Genomic DNA, 15,096 nt, shown 5'->3' with positions numbered 1-15,096 from the left:
TTAAGCCACCCAGTGATCTCACATTACTTCATCCAGCTGTACTAATCGTCAACAACAGGTGTGTTCGGGGAACCGGAATAGCGAGCTCAAAGTTAGCGCGATGATTTGATCTTGGATGTAGTAAGCGAGGTACGAAGAACGGACCACTGGAGCGCGAACATGTTTGTTTTGCCTCGCACGGGCAAACTCAAGCACAATCCAAAGGACAAGTTAAACACGTTAGTTATTTGTAGGTTAAGATGTCACGATAATCACTGAGGCCTCACCAAGATTATCTGCTCCTCGTGGAATAATGACATCTGCATACTTCTTCGTCTGGTAGAAATAAGAAATGTTCTTATGATTAAATACAGCAGCTCAAAAACATTATAATATGGAACAATTCTTTATTCTAAACAAGTACAAGCACACAGCGCTCTCTAGTGGGCAAATATTGGAGTGGCAATAATATTTCTTGTTACCAAAAAAATAATTGCCTGTATCAGTGTTAAAACTAGAATGGTGTCAGTCCTGGTTTAGTGTCTCAACAAGACAGGAGCACTCACAGGTAAACAGAACTCCTCGAAGGCCGGCTTCACAAAAGTGATGTACTGACTGAGCACTTGCTCCAGGTCTCTGCCACGTTCACTGATGTCTCTCAGAACTGAAACAGAGACATGTTATACATTTAGACATGAAAAACAAAAGTACACCAATGTAAAAAAAGAAACAAGAAACAGAAACACAACACACACACACACACACTATGTGATGATAACAGACTGTCCAAATGTACTTTTGAAAACCAAAAGCACTCTAACAGTGCACTTAAGTGACAATCGTTACACTAGTGAGTAGCAACCCAAATCACGCTATACACCTCGACGCGACAGCCGTGTGTCGGGATCTGTGTCAACAAACAGCTTCATCTGGAACAGATCTCTGATTTCCTGCGAGTAGAACATGAGGATGCCCTCAAACAGGACCACATCAGCCGGATACACCATAACAAACTCGTCTTTCCTGGAACACACAGAAAGGTGCCTCTTCTCTGTGAGCGACTGCATTTATACGCGTGTCAAAACAAATTTAAGCATATTACACAATCGAAGTTACACATCAAATGCTTTATTTGTTTAACTGCATAAAGCCTCTGTTGTGCTTCTATGATCACATGATGAATTGTGGCCAAATTAAACAGCATGGTAAACAAAGAGGCACTCACCTGGAATGAGTGACAAAGTCATAAACTGGGATCTGGACAGTTTTCCCCTGAAGGATCTGTCTCAGTGTTTGTATGATCAGCTCGCTGTCAAAGGCATCTGAGGTCAAGAAAGGGAAAACCGAAAAATGCTCAGTTACAATTGGTCACACTTAACCTCCATCACTACAGCTCAATGTGCACCCACAGACACGTGGCACCGCTCCCCGCACGTTTGGTAACCCAGGAATCGCTTTCGTATAACATGTGTTGTGTTCAGTCTGAGCCTGGCAGCAGCTGCCTGAGGACGGCTTGCTGATGGTGCAGATTTAAAATCAGCCCAGAAAGGAAGAGAGGGTGAAAAGCCTGACTCCAAAAATGGACTCCAAAAGTTCTATGTATTGCTGCCACTGTTAGGTGTCATTTAACATATTTTATCCTCCAATTGTTTAACCGTAATCCACTTTGGACTGCATGTGCACATGAAAGATGCCATTTAGTTAATACAATAAGCCAGGTAAAATGACCTAGCCACTAAAACCTGTAACATGTAGCAAAGATTTAACGTGCATCATACCTGGATGATCAAAGTTAAACTGGCCCTTGAGTGCCTTGGCTTTCTGCTCAGGAGTCAGCACCTTGTAAAAGCTGTCCTGGCTGAGGATCGCCACCTGCCGCTGATGGTGGTCAATCTTGTTCTGTCCCAGGAGCTCCATGATCTTCTCACACACAGACGACTGTGGAAATGATCAAGAACATGACTGTCAGGAGAGTGCACCAATAGGACTACTGAATACCAGTATCGGCCAAACATCAGCATGCATAGATTAAGATTTTAACCTAGAAATAATCTGGGTGAGTAAACATCCTGCATCACATTTGCAATCTGCTATAGGCAAACTGCCCTGTGGCCAACCTTTTTTGTCCTCACTGACCTCCCAAACTAAAAGAATCTCATGCCCAATGCTGACAGGGCATTCCCCCACTGCCTGAGGCTCTGCTTCCTTTTGTACCCATTACACTGTGCTACAACGAATTTAAACAGCTTCACACCAGAGCTGGAAGCTTGGGTCAACGCCCTCAAATGGGGTAGTTTCTGATAAAATGGACAAACTTTGAATGTACCCTTGAGCCACCCCAGTGACACAGCATCACTTTGAAGCTCTAACTTCTAAGTTTAGCCCTCTTGGAGAAATTCAAAATAAACTTTTTAAATACACTAAAGGGAAGACGTTTTACTTTTAAATATTAAGGGTATGTATATAATTTTATAATATTTTTTTTTAGTATTAATGTTTGTTTTTTTTAAAGAAAAATCATATTCATTATTTTGTTGCCATTACAGGCAGGGGGAGACCTTCAGCAGTAAGGCTAATGAATATGAAACAAAACTGGTATGTCTTCTAAATATACCAAACGCGGAACATGACATCACTCACACCCCGAGCAGCGTCAAACCGGAAACTGACAGGAAAACACTGACATAATGCCAATAACAGATGATACGGTTTAAAGAGCCAGAAAGCGGGCCCAAAGGAGATGAATGTACGACGGGATCACAACAAAGCCGCGAAAAGTAACATTCACCACCAATTTAGTATTGTTTACCTTTACTAACCTTCGCATTTAGCTAGTCTGTTATGTGAACTTTGATCACTGGTTTAATTCAAGGGGAGTTTTTTTTTTCCCCCAGCCGCCCACGGTTTAAAAAAAAAAAAAAAAAACCCTAAAATTCATAACAAAGAAATGTGACGACGTGTTTGGAGAAATAGCCACGTATGTGTTTAAGAGTCAGCGCCACCGTGTGCGCTGGCAAGTTTAGCTCTGCCCACGCGGGTGCTTCTTTGTGCGAGGCTTTTAATGTAACTCGGTCAAATTAAAATAGAATACAATAAGCTAAGCTAATACTTCTTGAATCGACGTGTATGTATGTATGTATGTATGTATGTATGTATGTATAAAAAATTTTAAAAGGCATCTAAGGTTTCACATATTAAGGAGAGATGAGCGACATCTTTTTCCACAGTGATTTCCACATATTATTATCCAGTAAGCCACCATGTAGGTTACCGTTATTTGACGTTAGCAGTTATCCCGGGTCAAAGGGGAAAAAAAAACTGACGTCAAACAACGAGTACTATCAATTTAACGCTGCTAAAATATTATTCATTTGACAGATATGTGGCTCACACTGTTTACAAACACAGCCCACCTAGCTTAGAGTTAAGTTAGCACTAGCTATTGTCTTAGATCTCCCGGCACTGCTAGCATGTGATGGAATTTATCGTTAGCTCGGGGGCTAACTAAGCTAACATTATTACCATCCATTGTAATTTTAGTTTATCATTATCATTATTATTTCCGTCACAAAAAAGAAGAATATTGGACCAACTAAAGTCAGCGTTCAGCACCACAGACAGAGCACCAGTGCGCTAAACTATTGCGAACTGTCAATCAAGCCTCACTGCTGCGTCGCTGAAGCCACGCGGTCAGCCGGCGAACTCAGCTGCGAGCATCAGCCGTCAATTAACTCAAAATTCTCAACGTGTCACTACGTGAAACCCGTCAAATTAGCTCACTAGAACGCTAACCTTGCCGCTGGCAGTGCCACCGGAGACACCGATGAGGAAAGGTTGCCGAACAACCTGGGTGTTCTCGCCGCGGTCCCCTAAATGTGTCTCACTGTCTCCAGCCATACTTGTAATGTGCTCCTCCAGCCGCTGAGCTGGAACGTCGTTATGATGTAGCTCCTCCCACAACGCTGCCCTTTATTTTAAACAACTGCAATTTTAATTATATATTTTTATTTGCTTGTATTTATTAAGAAAGTTTTACAGCCATGCAATAGTTACTGACGTTTAATTATGTTTAACATATGAGAGTATATTCTTAAAGCCGCTTTAAGTGATCGACAGTGAAACTATCCAATTGTATAGTACGTTCAGACGCCACTGGCCTGTTAGCGCCGATTGGCTTTCGGCTGCAATTTGGCCCGCCCCTTGGTGAATCGTCAGAAAAGTACCGTTGTAATGGCAACTAAACACGATATTCTCAATTGAGTTGAGATTGGACTCTTCGAAAACAAATTAAACGTCTTATAGGTATGTTTTCTCAAAACTTAAATCCAATAATGACATTTTAAAAGTGACAGTAAAGTGAAAGAGTCGTTAGCACAGGAGTTGGCGGAGTTGCTTGTAATCGAGTCAGACTCCTTTTTAGATTTTCCAGCGTTATCGGTAAAGTGACGTTAACCCGCATACTGCATGTTTTACAGTCATCAGTGACACTTGAAGCTACGGGACGAGCTCCAATATGCTCCGGAGACTCGCTAGTCTCCCTCTGCGGCGGCCTGCAGCTGCTCTTCTGGCTGCTGGAGTGAGGTGCATCTCCTCCGGCTCGGTGGAGATCACCCTCCCGCTTAACTTCTGGGCTGGGAAGAGGAGGACAGGCCCTGAGAAATGCAGCAAGGACGTTGTTTACGAACCTGCAACCGGTAAAACACACAGCTCGTAAATACTGAAAAAAAGAGTACTGACCCTGCCTTATCACCGGACTTTGGCCATTGCTGTGTGAATATGTATGTCTGGTAATCTTTAGTAGGGGAAATGATTTCAACGTTACTTTCTGAATGATTAGTCTTTTTGTCAAATACACCTCTAAACTTGGTAACTAGTTTTTCAATAAAAGTAAACTTTCTACACATGTTGATTGATATACTGTATCCAGTTAGTCACAGCTATAGACCAGCAGTCCTGTATGGACAGTGTTATCTCTGCACAGCTTCATTGGAGCAGAACCAAGACATGAGAGCACATCATTATCAGTTAATGATGCCTGATAGTCAGCCTGCTGCTCCGTGCATTACACATTTTTAGTCCAATTATATTCTGATGCTCTTTGAGGCCCGGTCCCTGTTTTTAATTCAACTCTCTTAACTCCATCTGAGCCAGCACAGAGCCTGCATGCAGCCCCACCCTTTATGCATGGTGCTCTTTATCTAATCACAGTTACATCACTGAAAATGACATTTCCAGCTCTAAAGTGTAAGCGAGCCACAAAATTCACAGCACAGTTGCCTGTAGCTGCTGTAGGCCGATAATTATTTTTCCTTCACATCAAAGAACAACTGGAATCATAGAGATGACTGTGCCAAATGGAAACTGTGTGCAACCTGTTGTTTCCATGAAAGTCTGCCTACTTGGACGCTTGAGCTATCTTACATTCCATGTTGTAGGCCGTGTCCTGTGCCAGTTGGAGCCTTGTGGTGCTGTGGAGGTGGATCAAGCTGTGAAGGCTGCCAAACTGGCTTTCGGTTATTGGAGCAAAATGTCGGGGATGGAGAGGGCAAGGGTCATGATAGAAGCTGCACATATAATTGAGGTGTTTGTTGTTTATATGTTTTTGTTTTGTTTTTTAGAATGAAGAACAACTCAACAAAGTTGTTTTTATATCTTGCAAAAGGAAGATCTCATGAGTCATCTAATATATTAGATTGCATATGCCCTGATTTTAATGCACAGAGCAAAAGAGAGGAAATAGCTGAAATGGAGGTGGTCAATAATGGGAAGTCCATCACAGAGGCCCGTCTGGATGTGGACTCTGCCAGACTGTGTATAGAGTACTATGCAGGACTGGCCAGCACTTTAGCAGGTTGATATAGCTATCGTATATTTTTGCCATATTTATATGGCTTTATAAATGTCACGTCAGCCTTTGTTTTACCTTGTCAATGCTTCTGTTTTCCTTTATCAAGGCCAGCATGTCCAGTTGCCTGGGGGATCCTTTGCATACACTCGCAGAGAGCCGCTGGGAGTCTGTGTTGGCATCGGTGCTTGGAATTATCCCTTTCAGATCGTTGCCTGGAAGTCTGCTCCAGCCCTGGCCTGCGGTATGGGTTTCTTCCACAACCAAAACACCAGTGGCCTTTGTTGGTTTGCTACATTTAAGAAAATCTCTTTAAACTCCTGGAAAATGAATCAGTACATTTTCTTAAGAAGTTAGACTGTTTTAAATGCACTTTAGAACAGCACCCAGCAACACTACATATGAGCGGGCGGAGGGAGGTTTGGGGTCCTCACTCACTCCCGTTCTGTTAACCTGGGGGGCTGGGAGAAGGTGCTGGCCGTCAGATTGGGGTCTGGGATGCGGGGTCACTCTCTCTCTACTGCAGATAAGGAGGCGGTCTGCTTTGCTCCACCCCAGAGAGAAGGGTTACATTTCCTTGGTCCGGGTATGGTTTGCCCCTCTGGGGGCAGGGGTACCCGGACCTGGGATATAGAGTATGTTTGGGGAGTGTGAATGTGTGTACAGTGTCTATTTGTGTCTGTCCCCACGTCGGATGAGTGCCGAGTATTTGATTGTGTATATGGGGGTGGGAATGCACGTTTGTGTCTGCGTGCGCCTGTTCATCTGTGTCTATATATCAGCTTGGGTCTTAGACTCCACCTCTCTGGGAACATCTCAGGCTCTCCGAGGTATGGAGGCCTATCTCCCCTCACCACACTCCCTACCAGTGGCTGATGCCCTCAGACGTTGGTGGTCCTTGTCATCTGGGGCTGGGCGCTCATGTATGTACCGACTCACTCCTGGTGTCCGATTGGCGGGGCCTGGCGCCTGTGGCCCGGCTGGGCTTCTTCCGGGGGGTGGGGTGCCCTCAGGTCTCTGGCATCTGGGCCTGAGGCTCGGTCCTCTCTGGCACAGCTGGCTGCCAGCAGAGCCCACGGGCACGTCACTGCAAACCCCCTCTGGCCTTTGCTCCGTGGCTGCGTGACCTCTCGTTTGGGGCTCTCCTCAGCTCTTCACAGGAGGGTGGCGCGGTTGCCCCTGTGGTGCTCCTCCTTGGGTCCTCGTACTCTGGGGCCTCTGGATGTCTGGGGCCTGGATCTCCTCCATACCTGCTTCATGCCCTGGGGGACGGGGCTGTGGCTCCCCACACTCCCTAGCAGATCGTTACATGGAGAAACCTTTTGAATACAAGCGTGCTGATCCACACAGGTGTACACACGGGTGTACACACGGGTGTTCACAAACACAAACTACACCTTTCTTGGCTGCCGCATCAAAGCACATTGTGCACTGTCGATCTTGCGTACTGCACAATAACATGTAATATTTAGTATCTACTATTAGCTAGTTTATTGTGATGGTGGTGTATTTATTATGTTGCTCTGTTTTGTTTGTTTTCTCTTCTGTTTTTTTTTTTATCTCCATACAGGTGATCCAGGTGTTTTGTTTTCTTTTTCTTTTTTCTTCTTCCCCCCTTTCTCACCATCTCTTCTCTCCTCTATTTTTCTTTCTCTCCCTCTCTTTCTTTCATTCTCTCTCCCTGTCCTATCCCCCAGTCATGTCTGTCCCGTCTGTAACAACCGAAAATAAAATAAATACATAATTATAATTATAATAAAGGTCAATTAAATGGACCAATATGGCAAGGCCATGATGATCCACTTGGTAAAGTAAATCCGTTTGGCATCTTTCTTGGCCCTCAGACAACAATTCTCACGGCTAAAGATCCAAATGGGACAGGCAAAAAAAAAAGAAGTTAGACTGTGGGGTGAGGAAAGGGCATCTGAAGTTAGGATAACTGCACGTTCTAGCAAATGAACAGCAAGACTATGTTTTGTAAGGTCACTTGACATAAACTGCTGCGCTACTAAAACTAAAATGTGGGCGTTACCATCTTTAAATGTCAGCAATTCATTTGAGCACAAAACAGTTCAGAAAATAATTACAGCATTTCACCTTTAGATAGCATTCCACAGAGACTGATACAACTGAATGTGCAGACTTATTAAAAGAATTCAAACAATACATGTTTTTCTTTGTCATCTTTTCTCCATATTAGGTAACTCCATGGTGTTTAAACCGTCACCGGTGACACCTGTGACAGCAGTCATGCTGGCAGAGATCTACGCCAAAGCCGGAGTTCCAGAGGGGCTCTTCAATGTGGTCCAGGGGGGCCAGGAAACTGGCAGCCTCCTGTGTCAACACCCTGATGTTGCTAAGGTGTCTTTTACTGGTAGTGTGCCCACAGGACAGAAAGTACGTGGTATTTTAGACTTCTTGTGACTAGGACATTTAATAGTAAACAATTGGGATTTGTAAATGTCGTGGTAACGATGCCGACGTCTTCTTTATATGTCCTAATAACTGTATGTTTTTCCATTTGCTTTTGTGCCACAGATCATGGAGATGGCATCTAAGGGGATCAAACCAGTGACTTTGGAGCTTGGAGGAAAATCTCCACTGCTCATATTTAAGGACAGTGATCTGGAGAACGCTGTGAGGGGAGCTCTCATGGCCAACTTCCTGTCTCAAGGCCAGGTAGTGTATCTTTTTTTTTCATATGCTGTTATATTTTACCATCACTCTATGGTTCAGCTTGTGTCTGGTTCACATTGAAGCCTGTTACTTGATAGTGTTGTATATCTGCATCACAGGTGTGCAGCAATGGTACGAGGGTCTTTGTTCAGAAGGATATTCTGCCTGAGTTTGTGAAGGAGGTGGTAAAGAGGACCCAAGCGATCGAAATAGGAGACCCTCTTTTAGAGAGCACCAGAATGGGGGCACTGGTCAGCCAACCACATCTGGATAAAGTCCTGTCTTTTGTTGATCGAGCAAAAAAAGAGGTAAGACTCGTTCAAGGAGTTCTTTTTTTTTGTCAGGTGTACACCAGTAGGATTATGTGCAGGAACTTCAACTTGGATTGCATTGTTACTAGGGCGCTACAGTGTTGTGTGGGGGTGAATCTTATGTCCCATCTGATCCCAAGCTCAGAGGAGGATACTACATGACGCCATGCGTATTAGGTAGACCTTCTATAAAATACTCTATTTTTGCATTTTGTTACGGTGCTGGAAACTATCTCCCCCTACTAAATTTAACTGCAACACCACAAGTTTTCTGAAGTCAGTGGATTGAAATCCTTTAATTTTACCCCTTCATAGGTAACTGCACTGATGACATGACCTGTGTGAAGGAGGAGATCTTTGGTCCAGTCATGTCTGTGCTACCCTTTGAGACAGAAGACGAGGTGCTGCAGAGGGCTAATGACACTTCACTGGGTCTGGCTGCAGGTGTTTTCACCAGGTTGGTTTGTTATATGTGCAAATTCTCTTCTTCTTTTTTTTAAACCACATTTAAAGCTACAAACCAACCAGTAATTGAAGTCACTTAATCTGAGTCCCAGTGTATCACATACACATATAACACATACAATTCCCTAATCCCTCAAACAAAGTCATCTACACTCAGTGGGTCCCTTCTTTCCCATGCTTCAGCTCTCCAGCATGTTTCATGTAGTTGTTTGTTCATGTGGTTGTTTTGGCGAAACCTTGCTGACAAACAACCAAAAGATCGCGCATGTCAGCCTCTTCTTTTGCTTTGGTGTCTGAATTTATTTATTTTAAATTTGTCTTGATGCATTATCAATTATCCAGGTAAGTAAATCTCCAAAAGTTGATTCTGTTCATGAACAGAATCAACTTTTGGAGATTTTAAATTTGCTTTTATGCGTGTTCTGCAGGGACGTGAGGCGAGCCCATAGAGTGGTTGAACATCTAAAGGCAGGCTCCTGTTTTATCAACAACTACAACATTACTCCTGTGGAGGTGCCTTTTGGGGGTTTCAAAATGTCAGGTACACTCTCGTTTTCAAGCTGGCCAGGAGCTAAATGTGACTGGCATATCATTACTTTGTTTTGTTTTTTTATTAATCAAACTCATAAGTAATTAACTGAATAACTCAGATCAGTTCTATACCTGGAAAAATGCATCATCTGACAACTACAGTAAGTAAAGTGGGCGTGCATTTGTGACCCTTATGTTCCCCAGGCATAGGGCGGGAGAACGGCCAGGTGACGATCGAGTTTTACTCCCAACTGAAGACTGTGTTTGTGGAGATGGGCGATGTAGACAGCCTCTTCTAGACCACCCAGCCACAGCAAGCCAGAGCTGTGCACTGAGACAGAGACTCTAGATCAGGAAATCTCTCTCAGTCAAGGAAAAACTATCAACTGTTTGTGCTCCAAATAACAACTAACAGTCAAATCATCCACTTTTTTTCTAATTTACAGGAAAATATAACACATTGTAGGCACTAAAACTGCATTCTGAACCAATTCAATCTAATTCAAGCTCTTAGCTTTGTGATTAAAATCTAAATCTTGACTGATTTTAGCTACTTGAGTGCGAATGAGTTTCATATTGAGTTTCGTGCTTGGTTACCTTTTTTGGCCATTTATGTAAATGAGATGATTCTCAACGTATTTTACGCATTTGCACAACAATGTTTACAATCAAGCTTTATTTTATAAACTATACACATGAAACTATTTTTGTACACTTAAATGAAAACCTGAGTACTTTTATATGAATTATGAATGATATAGCGTGTCGTGTGAAATAAAACTGCAACAGCAATGTCTGGGTAGAGTGAACTATCAAAGGAACCTGTCTAACACATTTGATAATAACATGAATTGTACAATAACGTCATACTAAAATTAACAGGTTGTTCACACGTCTTTTGTCTTGTTGGTTAGATTCTTCTTTTCTTTCTTGCAAGATTTCTGGCAGCTGCAGTCCTCTAAGACAGACAAAAAAGTAAACAGTTGGAAAATTAATAATTATTATTAATTAAGCTCAAATATGTTATTTCTTAGATTTTGTTACAGTCTAGTACCACTGTACCTTTGCCATGGGTCGCCTTGGTTTCTTAAACTGTGCAGACTCTGTTTAGAGGAAAGTCAGCAGTGTAAGTCTTTTGTTCAATTTTATGTTTTGTTTTAGGGTGAGGGTTTAAACAGCAGCAGCACATCCAGGGTAGGCGATCAGTTTTCCCAAGAGAAACACATGCGAAAGTGGGACTGTTGTGGAGGGCTGCATCTATTATGTGAACTTAATCCTGCTCAATATAGATTTTATCTGCCTTTCACAACAGCCCAAAGTTCTACAACAGAGTATTTGCGCCACATTAACAAAAATAATATTATTATTCACTTTGAGAATAAAGTTGAAATGTGAAGATACAGGCTGTTGTTTCAAGCTAAACAACTCCCACGGCTGCTATACCCGATGCCCAAAAATGCCTTTGTAGTGGAGTTGGTGAAAAAACATTATCAGCTGTCTTACTGTGGCTTATGACACAGCATACGTCCTCTTTAATGCGAGAATGTGTAACCATTGATATCCTTGCATTTCTAACTTGACAGGCATGTCATTTTGCATAAATCCAGACAACTTTTCTGAGTTTGTGTGGTTTTTCCTTTGATCAGATGAGGCTTTCTGCACCATCTCTTCAACGTCCTCATACCCATCAGCACACTGTGTTTATGTGCTAAAAGAGAAATAATTTCCTTGCTGTTAAAACCAGTTCTGAAGTATGATTTCAGTCATTCATCAACACAAGGCATTTCGCAGAGTGTAGCAGCTGTGGCAGACTTGAAACAACAGCTTTAATCAGCTTTGTACTCTCAAAATGAATATTTTTTTCTTAATATAGCCCCCAATACTCCTTTGTACAGTTCTCATGTGGCTTCTTGGGAAATATGGATCACCCAGCCCTGATAGACTCACCGTCTTCAGAAGGCAGATCCTCTCCTTCATATATTTTCTTGGGAGGATTCTGTAACCAAGTGTTTAAGAATATTATGATAAACTGCCTGTTGCATTTGTAAACAGGATTGAGACTGTTATAAAGATATCATCCAGTACTTAAACAGTCCCCTTTCTGTAGCCTACCTTCTCAATTTCCTTCTCTGGAAAAGCCCCCTGAGAAACCTGCTTAGTCTCCCCCAAATGATTTCCTTTCTGAAGTTTCTCCACCCGATCCCGTTCTGCTGACACAGCTATTTTCAAGGTGTGAAAGGGCGTCTCCACCTCACCAACCCTGAAGTTCACGGCCACGCCTTCAAACCACAGACTGTCACACTCGCCCTCCTTGAAACCAGGCGGCTGGTAGTCAGCAGGGGTGACTTTGAAAGAAGAGCACAGTATAATATTTTTAGTTTTTAGTAGGAAAATTCTAGTCTAAAAGACACAAGGATATTCATTAAAAGTAAGTATCCTACTCTCATCATAGTAGTAGAGCTTCATGGTCAGGTAGACGTTGCTGGGGAGGACGTCCAGGTTCTGCATAAGCAGAAAGAGCTTCCTGATGAGAAGCACCAAAGCCTTTTTGGTGTCGTCCATGGTCACTTGCATCTTTATACCGTTGTTCCTATGGTTGCGCAGAGGTTATATCAGCTTCAGCCAGTCAGCTGGGTAGGGCTCGGTCTGTGTGGCATGCTTAAACTTATTCCTACCTGAGTATGTCCATCTCTGGTCCCTTTGCACTGTATCTGAATTTGAAGTGGTAGGACTCAATTATCCGCTGCAAAGTAAGACAATGATTCATACGTTTTTTTTATCATTTCCGATCAGGCCACATGCTGCTGTAATTTGAATATTCAGTAATTTAACAGAACTTACATTGGGTTCATCAGGATCAGCGCAGACCTGGATTGTAACAATCGTAAGTTTTAGACATGTCTATGTAACCGGGAAATTGTCTCTTTCATGTTACATATACACTTACCCCAATGAACACAAGCTGGAGCTGTCCAGAGAATAACATACAAAATAATAAAAGTAACAAAAATATTAACGGCACCGCACATTAATTATTACATATTTCAACAGTTGAACGATAAGCTCGACTTACATATTGTTTCTCTAATGCATCGAAACAGCCCATCAACCTGAACAAAACAAATAAGGACACTTGCAAATATTAACCAGGGTAATAAAACTCTCCTTCTATACATTTTCTTAGCATTAAAGCAGGGATTTTATATTTACCATTTCACAATTTTGGCTGCACCAGGGGTGTTGCAGTTTTCACGCAAGATTTTGATGCAAAAATCTGGCAAAACAACAAAAAGAAAACAGCCTTTTATAGTCAGTGAATAAAAGTAGTAAGACAGAGATTTGTTGGCTTCACATTGATGATTTGAATCTCTGGTAACACCACATCCCAAAAATGCTCTTTAGAGGCCACTGGAATACAGTGAACTCATTGTTATGTACGAGTTTGAGATTATTTGAGTTTTGTGGTAGGAACATACGTCAGAGACTATACTAAAGTAAGCTGTGGCATTTAAATTTAGCACACTTTGAGGGATTTAAGAGGCCCAAACAATAATACAAGGGAGGACGGATCCATGCTTTCATATTGTTGAAGCTAAATTCTGAACCTACCACCTGAAATTATCAGACCAGGAAACGTTTTTAATTGAATAGGTGTATTTTACCTTATGAAGCATCCAGTAAGTGTACATTTTTTCACCGAATACTGATTTTATTAAACTCCTAGCTAGTTTCTCTGAATGTTCACCTTCCAGATATCTGGATCTGTAGGCATCCTCTGGAAAAATACCCCTGAGATAGGTGATAGAGGAGACAGCCACGACCATCATCCTTTTCACAAAGAGTAAAGACTCCTGCGCAGATTTAAAGTCGTTCGGGAATAACTCCGTCCACTTTAAATAAAAGAAAAGAAAGGAGAAAACATGTTCAGTCATATCATGGCCACAAGATGTCGCCATTGACTGCCTTAAACATCTTCCAGCACAGATCCGTTAAACAGGAACTTAGAAATACAAACACTGAGTAAATAACACCTAAAATATGGCATTTGTATGTGGTGAATTCAAACCTCGGCAGTTTCCTCCTTATTTTTCTTCATGCACATCTTCCCAGCTGCCATTTTCTCCTTCTTTCCTTTGGCCGGAGGTTAGCTAGGTGGTACTACTAATCAATAAACGAGCTAGCAAGATAAACAAACAATATTAAATTTCGCCAAAGTATTCTTCTTAACAAAGCTCTTATGCGATTTTGTTTGTTGTTTCCGGAAGCTTATTACCACGGTGAGCAGGTAAGAAAGGAGTTATTAAATAATTAGCCTTGACCAGGCAGGTGTGTGGGGGGGAGGGGAGCGCTAGCGATTTCCCGCCCAAAACATGGCGCACTCGGTATTGGTCCAGTTTTTCTTAACTTCGTAGGAAAGCAACAAGGTCAGGGAAACTGACCTTACTTTAAAATATAGGAATAAAAAAAATTGTTAAACCATAAAAAAGTTTTTAATTTTTCAAATTCTTCACACATAATAGGTTTACATAGGTCTATTTTTTCGAGTCAAATACATTAAGACTAGACCACTGGCGGCAGAACTGGCCTGTAAAGGTTCCAGTACAACCCACTAATGTTCTGGTAAATGTGAAGGGGGACATAGATGTACTTTTAACTGTATTGTTAAATGTTTTACAGCTGTTATTACTGATGAAGACCTCTCCTGTGGTAATTCATACTATGCTAAAGTAATAAGTGATACACAAACAATTTAAAAAAAAAAAAAAAAACAACAGAAAATATCCCGTTTGTATGATGTAATTTCACAATGGCTCCTTGCAAGAAAAAAAGACATTTTCTGTGAATTATAAACTACTTTTCTGGGTAAAACTGAGACATACTGTTGAAAATGCAATTATTTTTCTTATATAAAGTGGGGTTAAAAATGTAGTCATAGTGGGTTCACCGTATATAAATGGGCTGTATGTAGCCCATGATGTATGAGTTTGACATCCCTGATGTAGACCAGTAGGCATGGCCATTACAGGCACTTTCCTTTTGCCAGCTTTACGTTAACTGGATAGGTATGGTGTAACAATTATAAATAATAATTATATCCTTTTGTTATTTAGACTAGTAAAAAAAAAGAATATGTAATAGAGAAGTTCAGTGAATCCAAAACACTTAGCCTAAACATAGCATTGATTTTTACGGACACTGTCACCTCCACCTCCTATATCCACTTCTGTGAGGACAGCATTGTGCCATCACGCACCAGGGTGAGTTATAACAATGACAAACCCTGGTTTA

General features: G+C 41.8%; 3 protein-coding genes across 4 annotated transcripts; 1 reads left to right on the top strand and 2 right to left on the bottom strand.

The window, feature by feature from the left end:
- Nucleotides 1–266: 266 nt before the first annotated feature.
- uck2b (uridine-cytidine kinase 2b) lies at nt 267–3,924 on the bottom strand (the record flags this gene model as incomplete). The annotated part of the gene is given in 6 exon segments (XM_005935669.3): nt 267–315; nt 546–643; nt 860–1,002; nt 1,205–1,301; nt 1,758–1,917; nt 3,772–3,924. Coding segments are annotated over 6 exon segments (652 nt in total), but the record flags the coding sequence as incomplete, so codon positions are not given.
- Nucleotides 3,925–4,130: 206 nt separating this feature from the next.
- Nucleotides 4,131–10,640, top strand: aldh9a1b (aldehyde dehydrogenase 9 family, member A1b). Its single transcript, XM_005935666.2, has 12 exons — nt 4,131–4,281; nt 4,455–4,673; nt 5,415–5,560; nt 5,701–5,830; nt 5,934–6,068; nt 8,025–8,221; nt 8,363–8,503; nt 8,620–8,808; nt 8,901–8,988; nt 9,127–9,268; nt 9,705–9,817; nt 10,012–10,640. Exons 2-12 carry the CDS (start codon nt 4,493–4,495, stop codon nt 10,104–10,106), a joined length of 1,557 nt encoding a protein of 518 aa, XP_005935728.1. The 5' UTR covers nt 4,131–4,281; nt 4,455–4,492; the 3' UTR covers nt 10,107–10,640.
- Nucleotides 10,465–14,343, bottom strand: zte38 (zebrafish testis-expressed 38). 2 transcript variants are annotated; one of them, XM_005935665.3, is made up of 13 exons: nt 14,081–14,343; nt 13,874–13,984; nt 13,553–13,697; nt 13,018–13,081; nt 12,881–12,917; nt 12,755–12,775; nt 12,649–12,675; nt 12,483–12,550; nt 12,249–12,397; nt 11,920–12,152; nt 11,755–11,803; nt 10,870–10,910; nt 10,465–10,765 (listed from the first exon to the last, which is right to left on the bottom strand). In XM_005935665.3, exons 2-13 carry the CDS (start codon nt 13,922–13,924, stop codon nt 10,718–10,720), a joined length of 933 nt encoding a protein of 310 aa, XP_005935727.1. In that variant the 5' UTR covers nt 13,925–13,984; nt 14,081–14,343; the 3' UTR covers nt 10,465–10,717. The 2 variants fall into 2 exon arrangements, with proteins under 2 accessions (XP_005935727.1, XP_005935726.1); XM_005935664.3 differs by having other exon boundaries at nt 13,874–14,343.
- Between the last annotated feature and the right edge of the window lie 753 nt (nt 14,344–15,096).

This window comes from Haplochromis burtoni, unplaced genomic scaffold (genome assembly GCF_018398535.1).
Source record: "Haplochromis burtoni strain Fernald_Lab_line unplaced genomic scaffold, NCSU_Asbu1 Contig_199, whole genome shotgun sequence".
Taxonomy (NCBI): domain Eukaryota; kingdom Metazoa; phylum Chordata; class Actinopteri; order Cichliformes; family Cichlidae; genus Haplochromis; species Haplochromis burtoni.
This window is presented reverse-complemented; position numbering and strand designations above follow the sequence as displayed.